This window comes from Trachurus trachurus, assembly GCF_905171665.1.
Source record: "Trachurus trachurus genome assembly, chromosome: 13".
In the NCBI taxonomy this organism is placed as follows: domain Eukaryota; kingdom Metazoa; phylum Chordata; class Actinopteri; order Carangiformes; family Carangidae; genus Trachurus; species Trachurus trachurus.
This window is the reverse complement of record NC_139892.1, coordinates 26,930,920-26,953,591: the sequence shown is the minus strand read 5'-3', so window position 1 is coordinate 26,953,591 and position 22,672 is coordinate 26,930,920. Positions and strand designations below refer to the sequence as shown.

The 22,672-nt window shown below is 43.2% G+C and overlaps 1 protein-coding gene across 1 annotated transcript in view; it reads left to right on the top strand.

Moving 5' to 3' along the window:
• The window catches only part of LOC310996067 (rho guanine nucleotide exchange factor TIAM1-like), a 34,545-nt gene that overhangs the window by 9,999 nt on the left and 1,874 nt on the right, over window positions 1–22,672 (top strand). The window contains exons 2-26 of the mRNA XM_083985355.1: window positions 2,007–2,098; window positions 2,219–3,140; window positions 4,209–4,665; window positions 5,113–5,285; window positions 5,536–5,760; window positions 7,217–7,402; window positions 8,686–8,832; window positions 8,969–9,043; window positions 9,487–9,657; window positions 9,841–9,945; window positions 10,406–10,487; window positions 10,747–10,833; window positions 11,552–11,764; window positions 12,290–12,390; window positions 17,872–18,057; window positions 19,173–19,241; window positions 19,553–19,678; window positions 19,770–19,878; window positions 20,568–20,747; window positions 20,857–20,975; window positions 21,063–21,171; window positions 21,353–21,411; window positions 21,611–21,716; window positions 21,827–21,914; window positions 22,028–22,200. Of these exons, the coding sequence (XP_083841481.1) occupies window positions 2,229–3,140; window positions 4,209–4,665; window positions 5,113–5,285; window positions 5,536–5,760; window positions 7,217–7,402; window positions 8,686–8,832; window positions 8,969–9,043; window positions 9,487–9,657; window positions 9,841–9,945; window positions 10,406–10,487; window positions 10,747–10,833; window positions 11,552–11,764; window positions 12,290–12,390; window positions 17,872–18,057; window positions 19,173–19,241; window positions 19,553–19,678; window positions 19,770–19,878; window positions 20,568–20,747; window positions 20,857–20,975; window positions 21,063–21,171; window positions 21,353–21,411; window positions 21,611–21,716; window positions 21,827–21,914; window positions 22,028–22,200 (4,258 nt within the window). The 5' untranslated portion in view covers window positions 2,007–2,098; window positions 2,219–2,228. The remainder of the gene's footprint in view (window positions 1–2,006; window positions 2,099–2,218; window positions 3,141–4,208; window positions 4,666–5,112; window positions 5,286–5,535; window positions 5,761–7,216; window positions 7,403–8,685; window positions 8,833–8,968; window positions 9,044–9,486; window positions 9,658–9,840; window positions 9,946–10,405; window positions 10,488–10,746; window positions 10,834–11,551; window positions 11,765–12,289; window positions 12,391–17,871; window positions 18,058–19,172; window positions 19,242–19,552; window positions 19,679–19,769; window positions 19,879–20,567; window positions 20,748–20,856; window positions 20,976–21,062; window positions 21,172–21,352; window positions 21,412–21,610; window positions 21,717–21,826; window positions 21,915–22,027; window positions 22,201–22,672) is intronic.

Below are 22,672 nucleotides of genomic sequence, written 5' to 3'. Positions count from 1 at the left end.
TGTTTGACCACTTACTTGACTTTGCTCTTAAGAGTTTTGTGTGTAATTTGATTTATTCTATGCGCAATTCTCCTTCTTTTTCTCTTTGAGTTTCCTCTCTGATACACCCTCCCTCACTTTGAATGAGCTGCCTCTGGTAGACAAAGTTAAATGACAGTACAGTAGTCACAGTAATAGGCTTTTTTTTTTAATTAAAAAAAATCTTCTAATATCTGTGCTTGTTTTGGTATATTGGGTGACCCAGTGGTTGAAATATTTCAGGCCTGAGCAAATGATATTCTACCATAAATTACTAGGTCACTGCACAGTGGGTCACCTTAACTGTACTGACTGAAGAAACCACATCTTCAGCTACTTAAGCCCCTCTCACTGCTTGAAACAGTCTAATTGATTTCTGTCCAATTTCATATTAACTCTGAAACCACTGAGAAAAACAGCAATTCCACCACCGTAACAAAACTGCACAGCTTCTCCATAAATAGCAGAAACTATATGCAGTGCAGTACAGCTGTCAAGAAGATGCTTGTAAGGCTTTATTTATTGTATTTACAGTTTTATGAGGCCCCATGTGACAATCAGGTCTTCATATATTGGCTATTTTGTGTGTCTTCAGGGATGACATCTGCAGCACCACTGAACGGTCACATTAGACATACGATAATGAGCCAGTGAGCCTCAAAGTAGCCCTCGGTGTAATGTCTGTGCTCGCATTTTGTAACATGTGAGCATTTTGTCCCTTAGTGAATCTTATTTCCTGTAATGAGTGCAGTGGCATTTCATCCTTCTGCTCCAAGTTTCCTTTTTCTTTTCTAGCTTTCCTCTACCCCACTTGGATTGAATGAAGCAGGCAATAACCTGCGGTGTTTATGAAAAATAAATGGACTTCCATCCGCATCAAACATTGTGCATTGCAGTGCCAGTGAGGGGTGATGAGTGAGCAAAATGAAGAGGGGAAAGGGAGCAACATAAGGTAGAAAAACAGGGTCAGCTCCAGTTTACGTAACACCCCTCTTCACAGTAAGCCTGAGTGCATGCAGCAGCAGACGGCGTCAGATACACATGCAAAAACATTGCACCCCCCAAAGGGTCTGTCCTGACAGGGGGCGGGGGGAGTGCACATCAGGACGGGGGAACAACAGCCACTGTGTGGTTGGTTAATCTTCTGTCCCATCTGTTGATGGTCCCAGGCTTGGAACAGGACCTTTTTGCAGCAGACTATCCAGCCTAGGGCAGAGAGATATGAGTCCAAAAGTGCATTATGGTGAAAACCTGTGAGCTCCCTCCCCTCCTGCTACCAGCGCTCTCTAATGCAGGAGGTAGTGCCCGAGAATAGACAATACCCAATGGATCGTTCACTTCAGCTCTGAATAAGTCATGTTCACTCAGGCTGTCACAGTGCTCATATTGTCATTACGTCCCCTTCACTTCACACAGACCCTGTGCATGTTGCAAGGGCCTAAGTGGATCACTTCCTCTGTCAAAGCAAGAGAGGTGTTCAGTGAGCTAGCTGAAGATAGCTTTCTGAAGCAGCAACACCTTAAGTCAGGGTCCACTCATAATTTCTCCACTGTTTTGTTTTCCTCTTTTTAACTCCTTAACAAGCAAATGTGTGTCTGCACCTGGTACAATCGAACATTTTAGACATACCACTGTAGTGATCTTTTCATATCTTGCCGTTTCTCAGATCCTTATCTTACATCCTGATAATGATTGCTCAAAATTGCTTTAATTCAATTAAACCCTGTATCTTGCTCATACTGTATATTAAAGCTGATTACATTACATTGCATTACTGTGAATGTGTACGGGGTCTTGGGCAAAGGAAAAACAACCCTTGCTTTGCGTAAGGTTTTATTTGGTTATTGCATAACAGGCCAAGCAGATGCATAGAATTTACATATCCATTTTTAGCTTCAGATTTTTTTGAATATAAGCCAATGTAACTTGAGACACACCTACCACATATATTGACACGATCTCTCATCTGGATGTCTCTGTCTTTTCAGAGCTTTGTGGATTCTACCAGCAGCTCAAGGACCAAACTGTGTGAAGATCCAGTGACAAACAAAATGCCAGAAAAACTGTTACAATCTTGCAGGTAGGCTTACATACAGAAACAAACCTTTTCATGTCTTACGTGTCATTTATAAATGATACATTACTGTACGTCCCTGTCTTGGGTTGAGTTGATTGAAGTTGTATGTTCTTCTCTTTTCAGCCGCTGAATCATGGGAAATGTCGAGAGCCAGAACGGGGACCATGGCCTCTACGGAAACGAGCGTGGCTACTTGTCACGTAAGCACATGTCCCGGTCTCTTCGCATCTCCAATAAGCAGTCCAGACGCTCTCGACATGCTTCATCAGGGAAAATAGAGCACAGGAACTCTGAGACGAGTACGCGCTCAAGTAGCACCCCCAGCATCCCACAATCCCTGGCTGACAATGGCCTTGAACCCTTCAATGAGACAAATCTCCTCCCAGACTTTGGAAGCCCCATCTGGGTGGATCGTGTGGCCATGAATCTGCGGCCTGTGTCTTTCCATAATGACCTGGCCAACCCCTCGGTGCACATGAATACAATGCACATAACCCTACCCGGGCCCACCGCGGAGGAGGCGCACGATGAAGACGGCTACACCGGCGAGGTAACGTACCTCCAGAAAACCCGGGACGGGACCAAGGAGACCATCAGCTTCAAGAAGAAGAGGTCCAAGTCTGCAGACATGTGGCGAGATGACAGCTTGGAGTTCTCCCTGTCCGACCTCAGCCAGGACAACCTGACCAGCACGGAGGAAATTATAGACGCCGCCAACGAGAGAGACTTCACTGACTGCGAAGGCCACCTGCAGTGCAGCCCCACAGACTCTGCTGACAGAGCAAACTCCCTGGATGAGCTATACAGTCAGAAGAACCCAGCCCGCAGGCAACCCCACGGCCGCTATGCCAAGTGGCACAATGCCAACAGGGCTATCAGGGAGGGTGAGGACGATAAGATGCTCTCCCCATCAGAGGAGGATGGGAACACTTACGGTGCATTTACTCTCCCCTGCCGGCGTTCCCACTGCCTGTCCGAAGGCCTGAGCAGCCATCAAGCCGCTATGTGTGCCAGTATGCAGGGCAGGAGGGCGCAGACTATACAGGTAAGATGTCATCAGCATTTTCACATTTTACGCCACTAATTTAGCACTAATTAAAATGCGGCACATTTCATAGAAAATGGGGGGGGGAAAATCATGTTTTCCATCCACAAATGATCCATGAAACAACCATTCTAACCTCTAACATTAGTGAAATGTCAGGGTCCTGCACAGTTGAAGCTGTGTCATGTGTCTTTTGTGCACATTAGACAGAGTATGAAAGCTCTGCAGAATCTTAATGCAGTCTGGTGGCATCACCAAAAGGACAGCACCCCTCATTCATTTTTGTCCCCCTCCTGTTGTTCCTGAGTATTTCCTCTGCTGCATTCAACCCACAGATAATAAGATGCTGAAACAGATTAAGTGTAAAAAAAAAAAGAAAGAAAGAAATCTGTGTGCCAGGGTAGCGATGTGTTGTTTCCTGATGAAACTGTTGTTTTTCTCAGGAGAGGATTCTGTGATGATGGGAGGAGGAGGAGGAGGAGGAGGAGGAAGAGGGGGGCAGAGCTTAAAGTCACTCCCTGTTAGAAATGCCTCAGTCCTTTGTTATGATAATGAGGGGAGGCCCGTGGAAGAGTGTAACAGTAAAACGTGTATGGTGGCCCTGTCACTGCGGGGTACCGTCAGCTCCGGTGAATGGAGCTCTGGAGCGCATGATTGGGTCATGTGACCAGATGGAGATACTGAAGCTCGGTGTAACCCCCTTCATCTCCCAGGAGCCTTTGGCCATGTGGGTAGGAGAGGGCAGACCCTGCGGTGCCACAGGGAGGGCAGGCTGTACTGCACACAGCACTAGACGCTTTGCAGTGAGTAATTAATTTTGAGGAGAAAGCAACCCATGGACTCTCGTTAGGCCTCTGCAGCCAGTTTTTTTTTTTTTTGCAGCATGTTTGCTCTAAAAGAACTACTCCATCACTGTAGATACAGGTCAGAGCCACAGAGATAGATAGCTTTAGTTGTCAGGAGAGGTAGGAGTTGTTGTTGTTGTGGACCGGCTGCCTCGTTAGTGATGAAGAAAACGTGGCTGCCATGCCGTCTCACCTGTCTTGTGTCTCTGCCACCGCGACGCAGGATGTCACAGCCGGGGAGGGCAGCGAGTACGAGGACAGCGGCATCGACGGGGTGACGGCGGAGGCGGAGCACCAGTCCAGACGCTACAAGACCATGTCGGCCTCCTTCTCCGTGTACTCGGCGCACGGCAGGAGCATGTTCGCCGGCAGCGACAGCGGCAGCAGCAGCGGCGGCGGGGCCAGCGAGTGCGTGCAGGGCGTGTACGAGAACTTTCGCCAGGAGCTGGAGATGAGCTCCTGTCAGACGGAGAGCCTGGAGGAGGCTGGGTCCGCCTTAAGTGATGAGCAGAGCACCATGAGCTCCGCCTACCAGTCCGACCCGCTGCTCAGCGTCACACAGGGGATGGTGCGCAAAGCCGGCAGACTCGCCGTCAAGAACTTTCTCGTGCATAAGAAGAACAAGAAAGTGGAGTCGGCCACGAGGCGCAAGTGGAAGAGTTACTGGGTTTCTCTGAAAGGTTTGTTATACCCGGAATGTGCCTATAACATTTACACATGTATTCCACGACCTTGCTGTCAGTACACTTCAGTCAACACAACACGCTTCTCATGATGTTTAGATTTTGCTCACATGCTATATGTCAGCTTGGGCAAGAAATACTCTAAATGTCATCTGCTTCAGCTGAGCTCAGTAAATCAAGCTTTAATTCAAGTGTAATACAAACCCAATCATCACATTTTATGCCACTTGGCTATGCTTGAGATCAAATCAGAGCTCTAATGATCATGATGCCCACTTTTCTGATAAGTCAGCCATGCTGCACTTCTTAATGTTGGCCACTGGAGAGCAGAATTAAATAGCTTGTAGAGATCTGGCTTTAAAGCAAACAACAGATTGTCATTCTCACCAGCAGGCACCTGTTTTGTTGAGAAATAAATAGATTATTGTGATTTTTTTTTTTCAGGTTGCACTCTGTTCTTCTATGAGACTGATGGCCGTTCTGGGATTGACAACAACAGTATTCCCAAACATGCCATCTGGGTAGAGAACAGCATTGTCCAGGCTGTACCAGAGCATCCAAAAAAGGACTTTGTGTTCTGTCTTAGCAACTCCCTGGGAGATGCTTTTCTGTTCCAGGTAAGAGAGTTAAAGCTTAAATGTCATCTCATTTCTAAGTGAGTGAAGATTCTGCTGTGGACAAACATTACCTTGACCTATATGTTCTCTGTTTCATGCTCTTTGAAATCATTCTGATTTGCTATTATAATTAGCAGTGAACTGACACAGGGGGAGCAAAGAAGGGAGCTTTTTATTTTCAATGTCGAGTTTCTCGTGTGCAGGTGTTTAACATCTGACTTGATGTTGTTGTCTTGTTGTCCCTGCACAGACCTGCAGCCAGACAGAGCTTGAGAACTGGATTACAGCCATCCACTCTGCATGCGCCACCGCTGTCGCCCGCCAGCACCACAGAGAGGACACGGTGCGGCTTCTCCGCGCCGAGATGAAGAAGCTGGAGCAGAAGATTGACATGGACGAGAAGATGAAGAAGATGGGAGACATGCAACTGTCTGCCGTCACCGACAGCAAGAAGAGAAAGACAATCCTGGATCAAGTAGGTTTTTATTCTGCTCTCTCAGAGTTCACACAGGTCAGGATACTTTGTCAAGGCTCCACATATTGATCTGATTGGAGGAATCTACAGATTTGATTGGTTCTCTGAGGAACTGATGGAAACCCCCTGGCAGAAATAAATGAAAACATGTTTCCCACAAATGTATATAAATTCATTATTCCTTTAAAGAGCATTTCTAAATTAAATTGCAATCATAATGCTGGGTACATTCTTTCCGATTTCTGTTACCAATTCAGTATTATTCAGTTTAAATAGTCAAATCCGGGGCTATAAACAATACATTTCAGGAACACTACATGTGGATATCTGGATAACCTCAAATACTAAAGTAGAATATAATATAGATGCAACATGAGCAGAGCAGATTTTCCAAAAAGCCATGTTTCACGTTTGGACTATTTTTCTCCACAGTGGTCCCAGTTTAAGTGCAAACCGACCTATTTAATTTACCCATTTAAAACTTGTGAGTTGATGAGCAAGTTAACAAGCTACACAGAAATGATGAAGTAACAGGAAAGGTGTGTCCATCTGTGAGTTTAGTCAAGCGCTCAGCTAATGCATTACATCACAACACATCCTGCTTCTTAAACGGTTACATACTACAGGAGTAGGCAAACTGCTGCAGGTTGAACTTCAGCTTGAACACAGCAAACCACTGTAGAACTTGAGATGCCTTTCATCCATCAGTGTCCATTTCTATAGTGAAAATAACCAGAATTTATAAGTATTACATGCAACTGGGTTGTTCTAAGACAATAAGAGAAATAGGAGATGGACGAAAAAAAAGGGAGATTAAGATGAACAGATCTACAGATCTCCACTCATCCACTTGACACTTATCTGCCACCATATTTTTAGTTTCCTCTTAAACATGGTATGCAGTTGGCATCACTTGATAGCCTGCCATTCTTTCAATTAATTGAAACGCTCATATTGTCTTCAGTCGGTCTGTTTACGGAGAAGGGAGATCAAATGGCCTTTGTTTGGTCAGTTAGGTAGTGCCTGGTTCTGTTTGGCAGTGTCAGGTTTCACATTGTGCCGAGCTGAATGGATATAGGCCTGCTCCTTAGAAAGCTGAAACACTCCCAGCCCCTATCTGCCAGTGGAATGTGCAGTATTGTCTCTTTCTCGTCTCTGGGCGACTTGGCAGTGATACAGAGCCCTCCGCCATGGCGCTGGCCGCCTCTTCGAAACATCAGTGCAGGACCGTGACTGGGAGGGGACGCCCCAGTGAATAATCACAATGTCCTGCTCTACTGCCCCAGTAAACATCAAATCATTAGGCACAGAGAGCATCGATTGGCAAAACTTTGAGCAAACTGGTAAACGGCGCTTCTGGGGCAGAGAGATTCTTCATCTTGATCTGAAGGGTGACAAGCAAGAGCCCTGATGAGCAATTAATGGGATGTAACCTCGTGTCCCTCTCACCCTGCAGATCTTCCTGTGGGAGCAGAACCTGGAGCAGTTTCACATGGATCTATTCCGCTTCAGGTGCTACCTGGCCAGCCTGCAGGGAGGAGAGCTGCCCAACCCCAAACGCCTCCTGGCCTTTGCCTCTCGCCCAACCAAATTGGCAATGGGCCGACTGGGTATATTCTCCGTCTCATCCTTCCATGCACTGGTAAATATCACCTCTTTGTTTATTCATGTTTATTTATGGTTTTAGGAAGCATTGTCATGCAACCCTCTTATATAACTATCTATGGTTTGCATTTCATGTATTTAGTTTTAGATCAACATTTATCAGCGAGTACTTGATGGATCAATCTCTGGCTTGAGTATACTTCAGCGGCACCTTTCAGTTGTAGGATGAGCTCTCTAAACACTATGTTGTCCTTTTTATAGAGGCTCCTTCCACTGTAAGCAGAGCAAAGACTACATCCCTTAAAAATACACATTGGCATCACTCAGTATACCTGGTGACTTTCCAGGCAGGGCAATTGATTCTAGAAACTAAAACATGTTTTGTCCAACCACTTTTTCTTCAACAATGCCTGCTATTTTGGAGCAGGGACATGTTTGGGAGCCTTTAGTTCAGTTTTGGCCTCCCACTGCTGCACTAGGGTTATGCTCTCCACAGCTGAAGCACTGGTAGTACAGGAAAACATCCATTTGATTTTTGTATAGAAGTTTGTGGATCAGTGAGGCACTCTCTTCCCTCACCACCAACGCAGTGGTGCCGAGCAAGTGGGTGTTAGAGTTGTGAGATAGCAGGGTGGGATGTCTAACAAAAGACACTTTTTAACACCTCTGTCCCACGCTTCTTTTATCTCTGCTACACTTTTGTTCTACTCTAATTTGTTCATCTCGACTATCAGCGTTATGTCCAAAAAAGGCTGAGAAAAGTTGTCAGTACAAAAAAAAAAAGACAAAATGAGTGCTTTGGTTAAGTTCAGTGTGGGCTTGCTCCTACATTCACAGAGCTGTTTTAATGCCTGCTTCAGCACATTTTTAAAGACCTTTTACTTTAGCCTAGAAATGCCAGCTTGAGCCCAGTGCTCATGTGTGAAATAGACATGACAGCTCTATATTTGGATGTAAAGTATTCATTAGAGTAAGACCCATGTGACCCCTTTTCATCATTCGTTCATTTGACCAGATTTGTTTGTTAAGGACAAGTTCTTATAGCAACTGCCTGGTGGAAGGCTTATGATCATTTTAAGCTCATGGGAAACACACTGATCATTTATATCTTTATACTACTTTTGGCATATGTGCTATTACTTTTTGCACAGTTTGAACATCATGTTACTGTCCAATGTTTGGATTCCATGCTCTTAATATGCTATGTGCATTCAATTATACCAGCCGTGTTTGCTAAATGTGATGGGACATAAGGTCGAAGGGATTGCAGTATATCACTTGCTGTGTTTGAGCCCTGACTGAGATGGTATGTTTTTGCAGGTGGCAGCTCGCACAGAGACCGGAGTGAGGCGGCGAACACAGGCCATGTCTCGCTCATGCAGCAAACGCAAGAGCAGGTTCTCCTCCCTCTGGGGTCTGGACACTACCTCAAAGAAAAAGACAAAAGCCCATCCCACTATCAATCAGGTCTGTGAATGTTCACATTCTCATAGCTTTGAAGCAAGAAACTGAAATGTTTTGCTCATTTTGCCTTTTCCTCAAGTTTTTTTTATCCTCCAAAGCTCTGCTTGAGTTATAACACTCGATCTTTTTCTCTCTGCAGGTTTTTGCTGATGGTGAAGAGCCAGTCAAAAAGTCTGTAGATGGCATTTATGTTGATGATGCTAAGGAACACAGGGTAAGGAGGAGTCATTATTTGTTTGCAGAAGTTTGACAGTGGGGTGTAGTTCAAGCACAACTAGGAACTCAATCAACTAAATCCTTAGCCAACATTGACATCAATTAAATATTGTGTCTCCTTGTATCTAGAGTCCCAGCTCTAACAGCCACTCAGGCACAGAAGTTGTAATTTTTCTTTCATCCCACTTAAGCCAACGTGATGTATTGTGGTCCTCGAAAAACGTATCGCAACTGCTCTGTGGGTGTAATGACAGTAGCTATTAAGATGGGAAGTACTAGTGACAGAGTACAGTTTGGAGAGTGATGAACATAATGATGTTAATTATCAATCATTGTAATCAAATCTAACTTTGCGGTAAAACGTGTGTTTACATAGTGAAGTTGAATCTGCTCTGAAGTATCTGACTAAATGAGACTTTGAATTTATTTGTCTGTTCAAAGAAAGGTGAGGAGGGGACTGTGAAAAGCCTTCCACGGCCCAGCACAGAGAGCGACATCTGGGTCCCCGACCACCTCACCCCCTCCTGGGTGTGTCTGCCGAACGACCAGCCGGTGCTCACCATCATCCAACCAGGGGAGTCGGCGCTGTGTGTTCTGGAAACAATCTGCAAGGTAACAGTGTCAAGACTCAAATGGCCTGTGTTGACCCTGTGGTTTAGGATTCACTCCAGTGGTGTTTACATGACTAAAGACACCGTTTTGCAGACACAGAAAGAGAAAGACACAGCAATTGATTGTTGGTGCTATGATGCCGGGTAAAAACCCTCCTTCTGTGTCTTTGCCCTAATTTCACAGGCTCACCAGCTCGATCCCACCAAGCACTACCTGCGACTCAAATTCCTCATCGAAAACCAAGTGCAATTCTACATTCCTAAACCGGAGGAGGATGTTTGTGACTTGGTATGTACCTACCTGCTTGAGCAGTATGATCTTGTTCCTCCTTTTTCTCTAGACCGGGCGAGATTACAAAAGGTCAAGAAATAGATTTTAAGACATCCCAGTAATTTCACTGCAATGTGCGATGAATCCAAATATGCAGAATATACCGACTTCAGAGCTGAAAATGCAGTGAAATATTAATAGATTTTATACTTCTATGTACTCGATTTCATGTTTTCCCCGGCAAACTGCCTGTCCCCTGCTCCACGTAAAGCTAATTGTGAACAGCCTTGATAAGAATATCTGGATCAACATCATGTCATCATGACACCGACACGTACACACTCTGCTAGAAACACTCCGTCTAAGAATTCGTAAAACTAATTTACTCTGTCCGTGTTGTCAATAAGCCACCCACCAGAATATAAATAAAGTAGGCTGCTGCTCTGTGACTTATATAACTTCTTTCTGTTCTTCACAGCTTTACAAAGAAATTGAGCTCTGCTCCAAAATAACAAAAGTGGTCCAGTTTGACAGAGATGAATCCTGCATGATTGGTTACGGTAGGAACCATTTTAAATTCCTCTGTTTAGTTCCATCCTGATGGATTATTATATCCAATGATATGATTTTGTTTTCAGTTCAAAGAATGTTATCAGGTTAACGTCAAAGATTTTCTATGTGGTTTTTACCTATATGCTAGGTTTTTTTCACATCTATACCGCACAAATCCTCTTGATGTGTTTTCTATTAAAGCCACCTCCACACTCTTTCTCTCTTCCTTGTCTTCTCGCCTCTCTGCCTCTCTTTCCCCTCCTCCAGGTTTCTCCATTTCAGTGGTAGAGGAGGACGGAGTACAGCAGCTCTACATCACTGATGTGAAGGCGGGTGGATTAGCCTTCGCCAAAGGTTCATTACCCTTCATTTCCATCAAATGAGCCCCCTTCAAAGATGCACAGTCTGTGTCTTCACTAATGAGTTACCGCTAGACAAAAAATAAAAAGAATGTGGGGGGCATTGGCCATTTTCCTGCTCTACAAGTATTTTCAAAATGAAGCATTTTTCTTTGAGGTCAATAGACATTTTAACAGTTTTCTCTTTGGAAATGCATTAGTGCGTGTTTCTTCAATAGGAGGGAAGGTTTCAGAGAACACAGCAGTTCTCAAGAGCACTGATTACTATAATCATAACCACACTGCCTCTCACTGGCCTTTGTGAAGGATGATGCTGAGTAGGACACCCCGCTGCAGCCTTATCACATTGCTGCTCATGCTACAAGGTTCAGCGCAAGGTTTGAATGAGGTCAGAATATGTTGGAATTGATCACAGCGCAGCCAGATCACACGCAGTGATGCCAGATACTTGTGTTGGCCCAGTGGCTGACATTGAGCACAGAGAGTGGATCAGGCGTGTGGGTCTGAAAGGCAAAGAAAATAGTATATCATATCTTTCAATATGTCATCTCATCATCTCAATTAGGAGTTTAATGGTCGGTTAATCAGTGCTGAGAATGAGGGGCATTGTTGTTACCATCTCATATTACAGGAAATAGGAAATGTTTATCTAGTGCATGGAGGCGTGACAGGCAGCAAATTGAATCAAAACTGATGATGATCCCGTTCTGCAGGTCTAAATGCTGGGGATGAAATACTTCAACTGAACGGAAAAGACTCCCACAGTCTCAACTTCTCGGACATGAAGGCAGCGTTCTCTCAAGCCTCGCTGTCGTTGACGGTCAACACCCTGCCTTCCGTGGACCGCCGCCAGCTGTGTTACGTGCCACCGCGCCGCTCAGATGCAGAGGAAGACCTCTACACTGACATCTTCTCCCAGAGTCAAGGTGAGCCCGACATCCAAATCCAGACATCCATCTTGATGTTTCGTCCCCTCACCCATTTAAAGCTCAATCATGTACATACATCGTATCTGTGTTCATGTTTATCAACACAGAGTGATTACGCATCTCTAATGATTACGCATCTCTAATCACTTCATACCAAAGGATGTTAAATGAACCAGAAAGGCAAAATTGGACGGATCTCAATCTCAGATTTTTCTTTGCTTCTGAGAAGAAACAATTTCTTGCCAGTGTCCTTAGGGACACCTGTTTCATTTATGCAAATACGGTGACTCTACAGGGTCTTAATTAGACAGCACAGACGGCTCTCAGCTGTGGGTTGTTGCCTCATTTTGTGGCATAGACTGATAAAGCCAGCGCGTTTTTTAAAATAAAAATCTTAAATTTAAATCTTAAAAAAACACTGCCTGTGCCTTGTCATTTTTATTGTGTGCTTGTGAAAATGCAGCATATTCATCTCATTTAAAGGAGAATGATGCTCAGTCAGGACTGATTTGTTTGTTGCAGAGGAGATCCTGGACGACGGCGTGGGACTGCTGCTGGAAAGCTCAGGAGACAGCCTAGACGACGACTCTGAGATCTTCAGTGAGTTTGATGAGTGCAGAAAGGTAAGGGTGCCGCTTTATTATTTATTTGTGGAGTCGATGTGCCTGCTTCTCTGCTTGTTCACACACACACACACACACATACACATACACACCAACTCTGTTATTATGAAATAGGCACTGAAGATCGGTTTGAAGCACCACAGTTTGAAGCACCATCTGTTACTGGCTCGTTTTATCTTGTTCGGGAAGGAGAGCAGTGTCCGTGTTTATATTGTCCAGGTGTTAACCCCATGTTTCTCCAGACAAACTCTATGTTAGCTTTCTCTCTTCGTTTCTTGACAAACACCTGTTTTAAACAAACTCAGAAGCCACTGCCATAATTCAGTCACAGGCAGCTAAATAGTAACACACACTGACATTACTGAATGAAGTGTATCCTGTGCATCAGAGACCCGAGGCAAGACGTAGCATTTACTTTAACACAACCGCTAAGTGAGGAGTAGCTCCTTGATTGAGCTTGCATTTTAATTGCTTGATTACGTGTCGTGTTTAGGATCAGGTAATGAATGAAGATGCATTCATTTAAACTCCAAATGAATTTACAGACTCAAATTACAAAAGGCAACAGAGAGCAGGGCCGGTAGGATGAGCACATATGAAACAATCTCAAAGTCTTACATTTTGCTATTGAAGTGCTTTGGCCGACAAGATGACTAATTCTTCCTCTGCTGTGTAAAATAACAGCTTCAGAGTAAAATGAGATGAAATCAGCGCTATTCAAAGCAGAGCTCTGCTCGTGCTCTTGTAATGCCGAATTAAAGGTTGGTGTCTTCACCACTTAATTACCCCATTCTTCATTGTGCCAAATGGAGTTAAGGACTCACTGGAAGAAATCCACGGATCACTTTGAGATGCCCAGTCATCCCACAGATTGTGGACTGGTCACATTACTGCTCATTTACCTACAGTACTCTCTCTTTAATCCACCGAATAAGCAACAATTAGTCAAATGTTATACTAGGTCTGTTTAATTGGCCTATTAATTTGGACATGAACAAAATAAGATCTATGTAGCTGTGTGGTATTCCACCACAGTGGTTACTTTTTGTGGTGTTTTTTCCTGTTTAATTGTGCCTTTAGTCTTATTCAACTCTGTCTCTTTGAAGCCAGTCGCTGGAAGATAAAACATTAAGTAACAGGCTTCCTTTGTATTTGTGCTGGACTGAAAGTATTTGATGAGTCAGTGTAGGAGTACAGGGATCAGTGAAGATTTAAGTCTTTGTACCTGAAATGTGGTAATGATGTCTGGATTTGCACCAGCAGCTCTCCAACAGAACAAAATGATACAAATGTTTGCCAATTGATCCGCTCATAGGCTGTCCTCGATAAGAGTACGCTGCAAGAACGTTTGAATGTTCCCACAGTCATTGGGAGCAACACCAACAAAGCTGTGAGTTTTTCACTTCCAAAAATAAATATGTAATGGCTGGCAGAGTGGTTGTTCCCATAGATTTCTTACTTCAAGTTCTAAGTGAGTCATTGGTATTTATTGATGAACCAATGTAGCCCTGAGATTGTTAGTTTTAGTTTGTCATTTGGAACTGAGTCATTGGTATTTATTGATGAACCAATGTAGCCCTGAGATTGTTAGTTTTAGTTTGTGATTTGGAACAGAGACAAACTCCTGTCACTGCACTGAAAGGGTGGAAAACATCAGTTGTAAATACCACTACATTGTTGTTTGGGATTTACATAGCTGGCCACATTGTTCAGTCTTCAGGCTTTAGAGCCAAACATTCAGAGCAAGTGCTCGTAAGAACCATCTGGACTCGGACCAACCACAGTGAAAACCCTGAACAATGAAAAGGCAGTGATACCAATTCTCGGCCGGCTGCAGAGTCAGTCCTGCAGTGCGGTCGCAAGTTATTGTGATCTGACTGTCAACAACTGTACTGTGCTTTAGACTGTCAGTATCACCCTCACTCCCTTTACCATAGTGTTGTTTGTAGTCTGGATGAAGTAGGATATTACTAGCTGCAACACAAAAGACATGTCACACACAAAATGTGTGTTTTTTTTTTACTTTACTGAGCTGAGCAATTATAGTATTCTCTGTGCCGGTGGATTTATCACAGGAGCATACATCTCATTTGATTTACTTATCATTAAATAAATTTTGGCATGCCTGCCTCATCATTTCCCGCTCCCCATTTTCTTCCCGCAAAGCCTCCCACGCTGGTTGTTCCTGTGCTCATCCTCCTTTGCAGCCTGTACAGTTGCAGCGCCCCGCTCCCCATCAATCTCCCCCTATTCCTCAAATTCTGCATTTATATTCTACTGCGGTGTGGCTCACCCAGCCAATCCTGCTCCGCCGCAACCTTGAGGAGGAGACTCCTTTTCCTCCTGCTTCTTTTGCTCTGAAGATTCATTTACAATGCTGCCGGAGTTGGCCAGATCTTCACACTCACGCTGTGTGTCTGAGCTTACCCAGACTGTAAAGAGGAGAGGGAGGGAGGGAGACAGAGGAAACAGCAGAGTATCAGTGACAGAACTACAGCAGACTCGGAGGGTGAAAAGAAGGGGAGTTGGAAGGCTGTAAGTGCTGGTGGGCGGAGAGGAGGAGGCAGAGGAGCTTCACTCATCCTTCATCACAAGCACCACAGCACCTTTTTTTTTTTAAGCAAAGCAGAAGAAAGACAAAAAGGATGAGAAATGTGTTGAAGAGGCACAGTGTAGACTTGACTCTTTCCAAAGCCTGGAGTCTCTTCTTCCGTGGCACTTGAACCAACACCGACTGTCCATCTGCACCCGGCTATGTCCGTTCTGAAGTGGAGCAAGCACAGCAAGCGCTCCTCAGACTCCATCTATGACATGCTTCATCTGGTGAGATTCCTATCTTGTGTCACTTTTTCTTTACCTGGTTTGTTTGCTGCTGTTGCTGCTGCTGTGATAGACGCTGAGCTGCTGCTCTCGTTGTTTTATTTCCGCTGAGAGTAAAAACACCTTTTCCTTCTCTGCGTTTGTTTCACACATCCTCCTGGCTGCTACAGACAGACAACAGGAAGCTGTGAGTCACCGTTTGTGTCGCAGAGTTGCTCCATAATCACTGGAGTGCTCCACGGGATGCCAAAATAAAACGCTGCATGTAGGCGCCGACTCTCTGCAGATCCAACCCCAGATGACTTGGACTTTGCATGTCTTTGACAAAGTGGCCTGACTGTTGTTGCAGCTACTGTTGCAGAGTTTTCTCCCCGGGCACCCCAAGCTATGATCTCAGGCTTATCATCATTTTAGAGAGCAGACGTGCAATCTTCTTCCTACTCGTCCATCAGCGCTTTCATGCTTTGAAACAGTTTTTAATCTATATTTCATTTGCTAGGGGAAATGCTCATCTCTCAGCCTCTTATCTCCATATTGTTCTTTTCATGTGATATTGAAGGCTTTGATCATCCGCCCCCTTCTCTGTTCTTTCTCCTCTCTCTGCCATGTCATGACTGTCCATGCAACCAAAGCTGCCATGGTGTTAATTAGCCTAGTGAAGATGATGACTGGACTGTGCCTGTCGTACTGGGCTGTGGAAAACAGGATGAGTTCTGATGAAACGGGCAGGAATCATGTTCATAAAATCAGTCTTTTTGCGTGCATGCTTTTTTTTGTATGGTTTGCACTGTGTTATTGAGTGTTTTTTATTTTTATACTACGATCAAACTTATGGTGTGTATGCAAAACACATCAGTAAAGTACTGCAAAGACAAATACAGACATCTGGTACAGAAGAAAAATGCTGTCTTGTGATGAGACATATATTTATGGATGCTAATGAGGCAGATCTCAGTTGATCTTCCTGTGACTGGCTCTCATGATTCTGGATCCCACATCACAATGAGCAGTAAAATTAAAGGGATGTTCCTGGTTTTGACATTTGCCAGGATGTATCTCACGTTCTACCTGGTTTTATTAGTAATAATTACCTCTGTTCACATCCTGTGTTTATTTTAACATGACTCATTCAGCAAAAACATCAGCTAAGTCAACAGTAGGTTTCACTCCAGAGTTTAAAATTGAAAATTGAAATGCAATTTCAACACCAGTGCATTGGTGTAAATTGCATTTGCAACATCGTCATGTTCTGACATTATAGCACCTCCCAGTTCATCTGTTGATCTGGGAACTGTCTGATTATTTTTGGGATCATACTGTCACATAGGGACAAAGGGCTGTTGTGCCTCACATATCAATGTGTCTGTCTGTCTGGTTGTGTAACAATGCTGCTTAACATTGTCATTTTTAAATCTGCATGAGGAGATGTGTGACAGTCATTTGATAGAACAGTGTTATTCAATATTTATTCTGCACCTTTTCATCTTTTTTTCCATATCATGTTTTAGTGAGTGATAGTGATGGAACATCTAACCTATGTTTGTTTCCACCTTTCATCTACTTAATGGTAAATTTTCATATTATGTGTCTGTGTTTATCTGTGTATCACAGTAAAATCAGCCATTTAGTTTCGCATTTGCATTTCTTTATTCGCAGTACTGTCTAAAATGAAAAACACGGGTTGTTTTGATGTCCTCAGATGTGTAGACTGTTGATCGAGCAAGAGATTTGATCTTAATTAAGATTATTTTTTATCTAAGAAGGATAACCTTCTATCTTCTCCTCTGTTAGGAGGTTTTTTTTTTTTCCCAGAGGAGTTTGTAGGTGTGACAGGATATATTGCTTCTGGCTGTCCTTATTACCAATCAGAGACCTCTCAGCTCTCCATTATGCACTCCTACCTGCTAGTGGTTTCTTTTTACATGACTATACACATTCACAATTGATCTTTTTGCATCATCTGTTATAAAGTAAAAAAAATCTTTCAAACAGTTTTCTCATAAAATGAAAATAGGCTGTGATGGGTTTGAATAGCACCCTCTTTGTGCTTCAACTTTTGTGTTTGTATTGATTAAATTACCAAATTACCTTCTTGGTGTTATAGCTGATGAGGCTGTAGTCTGTTGCAAATAAAGTAGACTGTAGACAAGCAGCTATGCAGGCCGGTGCCGAGTGGGGTCTATTTTTGTCCAAAACGATAGTCTAATGCACATCAGGGCTGGTCTCCATGGCAACCCATACTGTATATGGACAGACAGGGTTGTGTGTATATTTTGATTCTGTGAAAGAGATGAATCATTACACCACTGATCTTTCAGTAGGTGGAAAACACCAGGGAAAAGAGGGATATGAGTGAAGGAGAGGGAGGCGGGGAGACATTGTTATGACAGACTGAAAATAGACCAAATTAGTGCAAATGATTTTTTTTAGAGCTGCCTCTTTCCAGGCTCACTCTCTGCACAGTCATGAACCTGTGCACATCAGCAGCTGGAGAGTGACTGCTGCAAGTTGATATTTCAGATGCTGCTGCTTCTGCACCGAATGATCAATATTTGGACATGATGACTTCAAAAAGGAGTTATATAATTTAATCAAATAATTTTTCCTCCACACTCACTCTTCATTCCCTTCTCCTTTTTTTTCCATTTCATTTTTTTCCAGAGTACAGAGCAAGTCGCTGCTTTCTGCCGCAGTCTCCATGACATGAATCCCTCGGAGTGTGTGTCCTCTTCGCCTAGCCCGGACTCGCCCTTCCCACCTCCTGCAACTCTCCGGCAGCTGTCTGATGCCGACAAGCTACGCAAAGTCATCTGCGAGCTCGTGGAGACTGAACGAACCTATGTCAAAGTCAGTATCACTCATCTTACTTACAGAGGCAAATGGTCTTTGTGAGGGTGCTTGTTTTCCTCCTCTCCATCGATCTGTGTATCTGTCTGCCTCAGGTTGTGTTAGCTCTACGCATTACCTATTCCACATGTCCAATCCATATTTATCTTGGTGTCCCAGGAGACCTAAGGGGACACAGCTGTGCCCTTGCCTGGATATTGCCTAATCTTTTTCTGCCCGATTAGAAATGTGGCTCAGTGCAATAACTGGGTTACAGAGGGCATATAATGGGAAATGTCAAGGCTATCTAAAATCTTATACTTCATTACAGTGGGCATGCATGTACTTGTTACTGAAACATGATTGATGGTGGATTTTTGCTGGAACTGAGCTATTTTTTCAAATTACCCCAAGACATGGGGCTGCATTTAATGTCTGTGTGTGCAGTTTGTAGTGGTGGCACTTAAAGCTCATTTGTCAAGGTAATGACAGACAAAACTGTCAAAACAATAAAAAAAAGAATTTTAACTCTGAAGTAACCGTGGGTAAATAACTTATGTTGAGGATATTACGTTCAGTGCATACACATTTTTTTTGGGTGCCGTTGATATGGTCTCATTAGAGTTTTGTTATATGTACTTGTATTTATTGCACATGTCAGAATAAGTCTTTTCTATGTGATGTTTATATAATTTGTCTATTTTATGTTACCTTCTTAAAAGGTAATTATTATTAAACTGACATTACAAATATGTCAGATAGGAATCACATTTGTAATGTTTCCTTAGACCACCAACCATCCTCCTATTAGGTTACATGGTCTGTTTTAGAACTTTTTGAAAACACTGCTAATTAATCACATGGGCTTTCAACTGTTCAGCTAAGGTATCTGTTGCCACAGTCATTTATTTAATTGGGTTTCCATACAGCCACCCTCCCTTTAAAGTGCATGCAGAAAGGCTTCCACCAGTTCTGTCTTTGATCTTGGAGGGACTCTCAAACTATCTCTGCACCTTTAAATCTCTGTTTTATTGTGAGAAATGTTTGATCCTGTGTAAAGCTGCATCTTATTCATGTGTCCATTCCCCAAAATGACATGGACAACTTTAAATCACACATGTAATTCTGTCTTGTAGGATCTCAATTGCCTCATTGGGAGATATTTAACCCCACTGCAGAAGGAGACCTTTCTCACTCAGGATGAGGTATGTCTAATATTTCCCATCAGCCTTTGAAATGTAACTGACTTTTAAATGCCACAACTGTCAGAATATTCGAAGAAAGGTGGGTTACATAATCATATGAAAAGTAGCCATGTACAAGGGCAACAAGGGTGGATGATGAGAGATGTTTTATATGTACTTCCAATAATGAAATTCATTTGGATGGAATACATTTTGAGCATTTCATGCTCCACCCATAGCATGGGACTAATATTGGATGCAACACACAATGAGACACATTTTACTTAATGCCATAGTTATTTTATTTTTGCCCGAATGCTCTTCTCCTCCAGCTGGATGTACTGTTTGGGAACTTGCCGGAAATGGTGGAGTTCCAAGTTGAGTTTCTCAAAACCCTGGAGGATGGGACCAGACTTGTTCCAGATTTGGAAAAGTTGGAAAGAGTGGATCAGTTTAAGGTACCTTTTACTTGTTTGTAAAGATAAGACCACCTAAAAACACCTGTAAACTGATTTTTTTTTAATGACTGGCTTGATGATCTTTTCACAGAAAATCCTCTTCTCCCTGGGAGGCTCTTTCCTCTACTATGCAGACCGTTTTAAAATCTACAGTGCTTTCTGCGCCAGCCACACCAAAGTCCCTAAGGTCCTCGTAAAGGGTGAGTAAATGTGATCTTGGGTTGACATTCCTCCTTGGCTCAAAGGAGAGCATGTATTTATCCATCAACCATCTGCCATATCCTGCAAGGCTTCATAAATCTGCTCTGTGGAGTTGTCAGCCAGACAGTTGTCCATTTGACCTCTGCATACTTCCAAGCTGGTGGCTCCCAGGGCGAAAAAAAACCTGTGTAACATTGCGTAATATATATATATATGTATAATGAGCAGTGTTGAACAGCTTGTTCTTAAGCCAGTACACCCACTCACTTTAACACTCAAGTGGATGTATTTGTTTGCTGCATTTACATTCAGTGACTCAGCTAGTTATTGGCCATTATGAGTTTGTCGAGGTGTTACTTGGGTAAAGCTGTTTTTGAAGCAGTAAACAGGTTATTCCTTCCCCCCCACTTGGGGTTGGCTGCTCTTACATGAAATGATACGTCCATAAAAAGTCTGAAACATTCTCGGCTATACAGTAGATCATTTCTTATGCATAACAAAGCAAAACATATACTACACCGGCTCTGAGTTTGCACAAGATCAATGTGTTTACACCAAAGCAGCCTGGGTAATATCAGGCACAAGTACAAGCTTTTATTATTATGAATTACAGACCATAAACATAACTACATGAGTAAATGTTGTGTGGAAGAGTTGGACTGAATGTTTTTTTTGTCGGTCATTCCAGCCAAAACTGACCCCGATTTCAAAGCCTTCCTGGATGAGCGCAACCCCAAGCAGCAGCACTCCTCCACTCTGGAGTCATACCTAATCAAACCCATCCAGAGGGTGCTGAAATATCCCCTCCTGCTGAAGGAGCTCTACTTGCTCACAGACCCAGACAGTGAGGAGCACTACCACCTGGACGGTAAGACCCGGTCTCATGGCCGACTGAGCAGATATAATCATTTTGACAGGGGGGAACTGGGTAAATACATGCAGTCAAAACATTTCAACTCTAACCATGTCAATTGCAGTTGCCATGAAAGCCATGAACAAAGTTGCCAGCCACATCAATGAGATGCAGAAGATCCATGAGGAGTTTGGAGCCGTGTTTGATCAGCTCATCACTGAGCAGAGCGGTGAAAAGAAAGAGGTACATTGGACGAAATTGGCTTGGCTCAGTTCTGTCAACTAAAGTAAACATGTGGAGTGACTGTGGGTATTTTGCTGCATTTGCAAGGTTGCTGATCTGTCCATGGGTGACCTGCTTCTGCACACCAGCGTGACCTGGATCAACCCTCCTGCCTCCCTGGGAAAATGGAAGAAGGAGCCTCAGATGGCTACATTTGGTTTGTAACGATTTTCCCCCATAAATATGCACTGAGTCTAACTTTAGGTGCTCATGTTCATTGTCCTCCTATTTGAAATAATAACGACTGTTTACTCGTATTCTACACATTTTTATTTGACAACTTTTGTAATGATACCAGTATTGACTGATGATGAATTTATTTTCCCATTGCATTTTAGTGTTCAAAACAGCAGTGGTCTTTGTATGCAAGGATGGTTCTAAACAGAAAAAGAAAATGGTAAGAGTTTCACACGAGTCCATTCAAAACGTAACCTATTTTATTGCATCATTGTAAATTAACTTTGCACACGTGCTATTTTCAGAAATCGGTCTCCTGTAAAAGCAGCCTTAAAGCTGATTATATTGAGTTGCATCACATTTCAAAATTATATCTTTGTAGGAGAGATTGAAAGGTTTCTTTTCTTTTTGTTTTATAGGGTGGCTCCCATCGAGTCTCTGTATCTTCAGATGAAAAAGACCCTTTCCGATTCCGTCACATGATCCCAACTGACGCCCTTCAAGTCCGATCCTTGTCCAATACAGGTAAGGGATGAATTAAATACTACGTTGAAATACTACTACTACGTTTTCTCCCAATTTCAGGAATTTTCCAGAGTATTGAGTTTATGAGATCACATGATTTCCCCCCTCAGATGGCGAAGGCTCTGCTGTGTGTGAGATTGTCCACACAAAGTCGGAGTCGGAGGGACGGCCAGAGAGGGTATTTCAGCTGTGCTGTAGGTGAGGATCTCGTCTAATGGAGGTTGCGGAAGAGAGCTTTTGTGTCCCTGAAAGCCCTTGTGCTGTTATCTACAGAGTGACAAACTGATAATGTGTCCTTTTATCTGCCGCAGCTCGCCAGAAACTAGAAAAGACTTTCTGAAGACAGTCCATTCCATCTTGAGGGAAAAGCACCGCAGACAGCTTCTAAAAACGGAGAGTTTACCCCTCAACCAGCAGTATGTGCCCTTTGGAGGAAAGCGTCTCTGTGCCCTAAAGGGAGCCCGTCCCGCCATAAATAGAGCAGGTAAATGCCAGCCTGTGGCTGTATTCACCCTACAGCTTCAAGTGTCCCAATTTTGAGTTTTTCCTCTTTACCTGACACAGATCGGTGTTAAGTGAAAAAAGGAAGAAAAATCTGAGCTTTTAATCTCCAATATCAGTTGAATTTGTTGATTTAATGTTATGGAGACATTCTGGCACTCAAAAAAAACAAAGGGTAATATTGTAATTTTTGGAAAATGTAATGAGTGTTATAAATGAGTGTTATAGAGTTGGCTGGCTTAGGCATTCTTTGTCTTGAACTTAAATTCATACTTTTAACATCTATTAATAGTGCTCTAACTCTGGGCCTGGTCTCACATAATAAAAAAACATAAAGCATAACACAGGTCCCTATTGTATAATGTTGTCAGAAGTAATGGAGGTCTCTTGCACAAGGCTCTGCTGAGAAGTGTTCTTTCTTACCACCTGGTAAATCTGCCAGCATTCCTCACTCA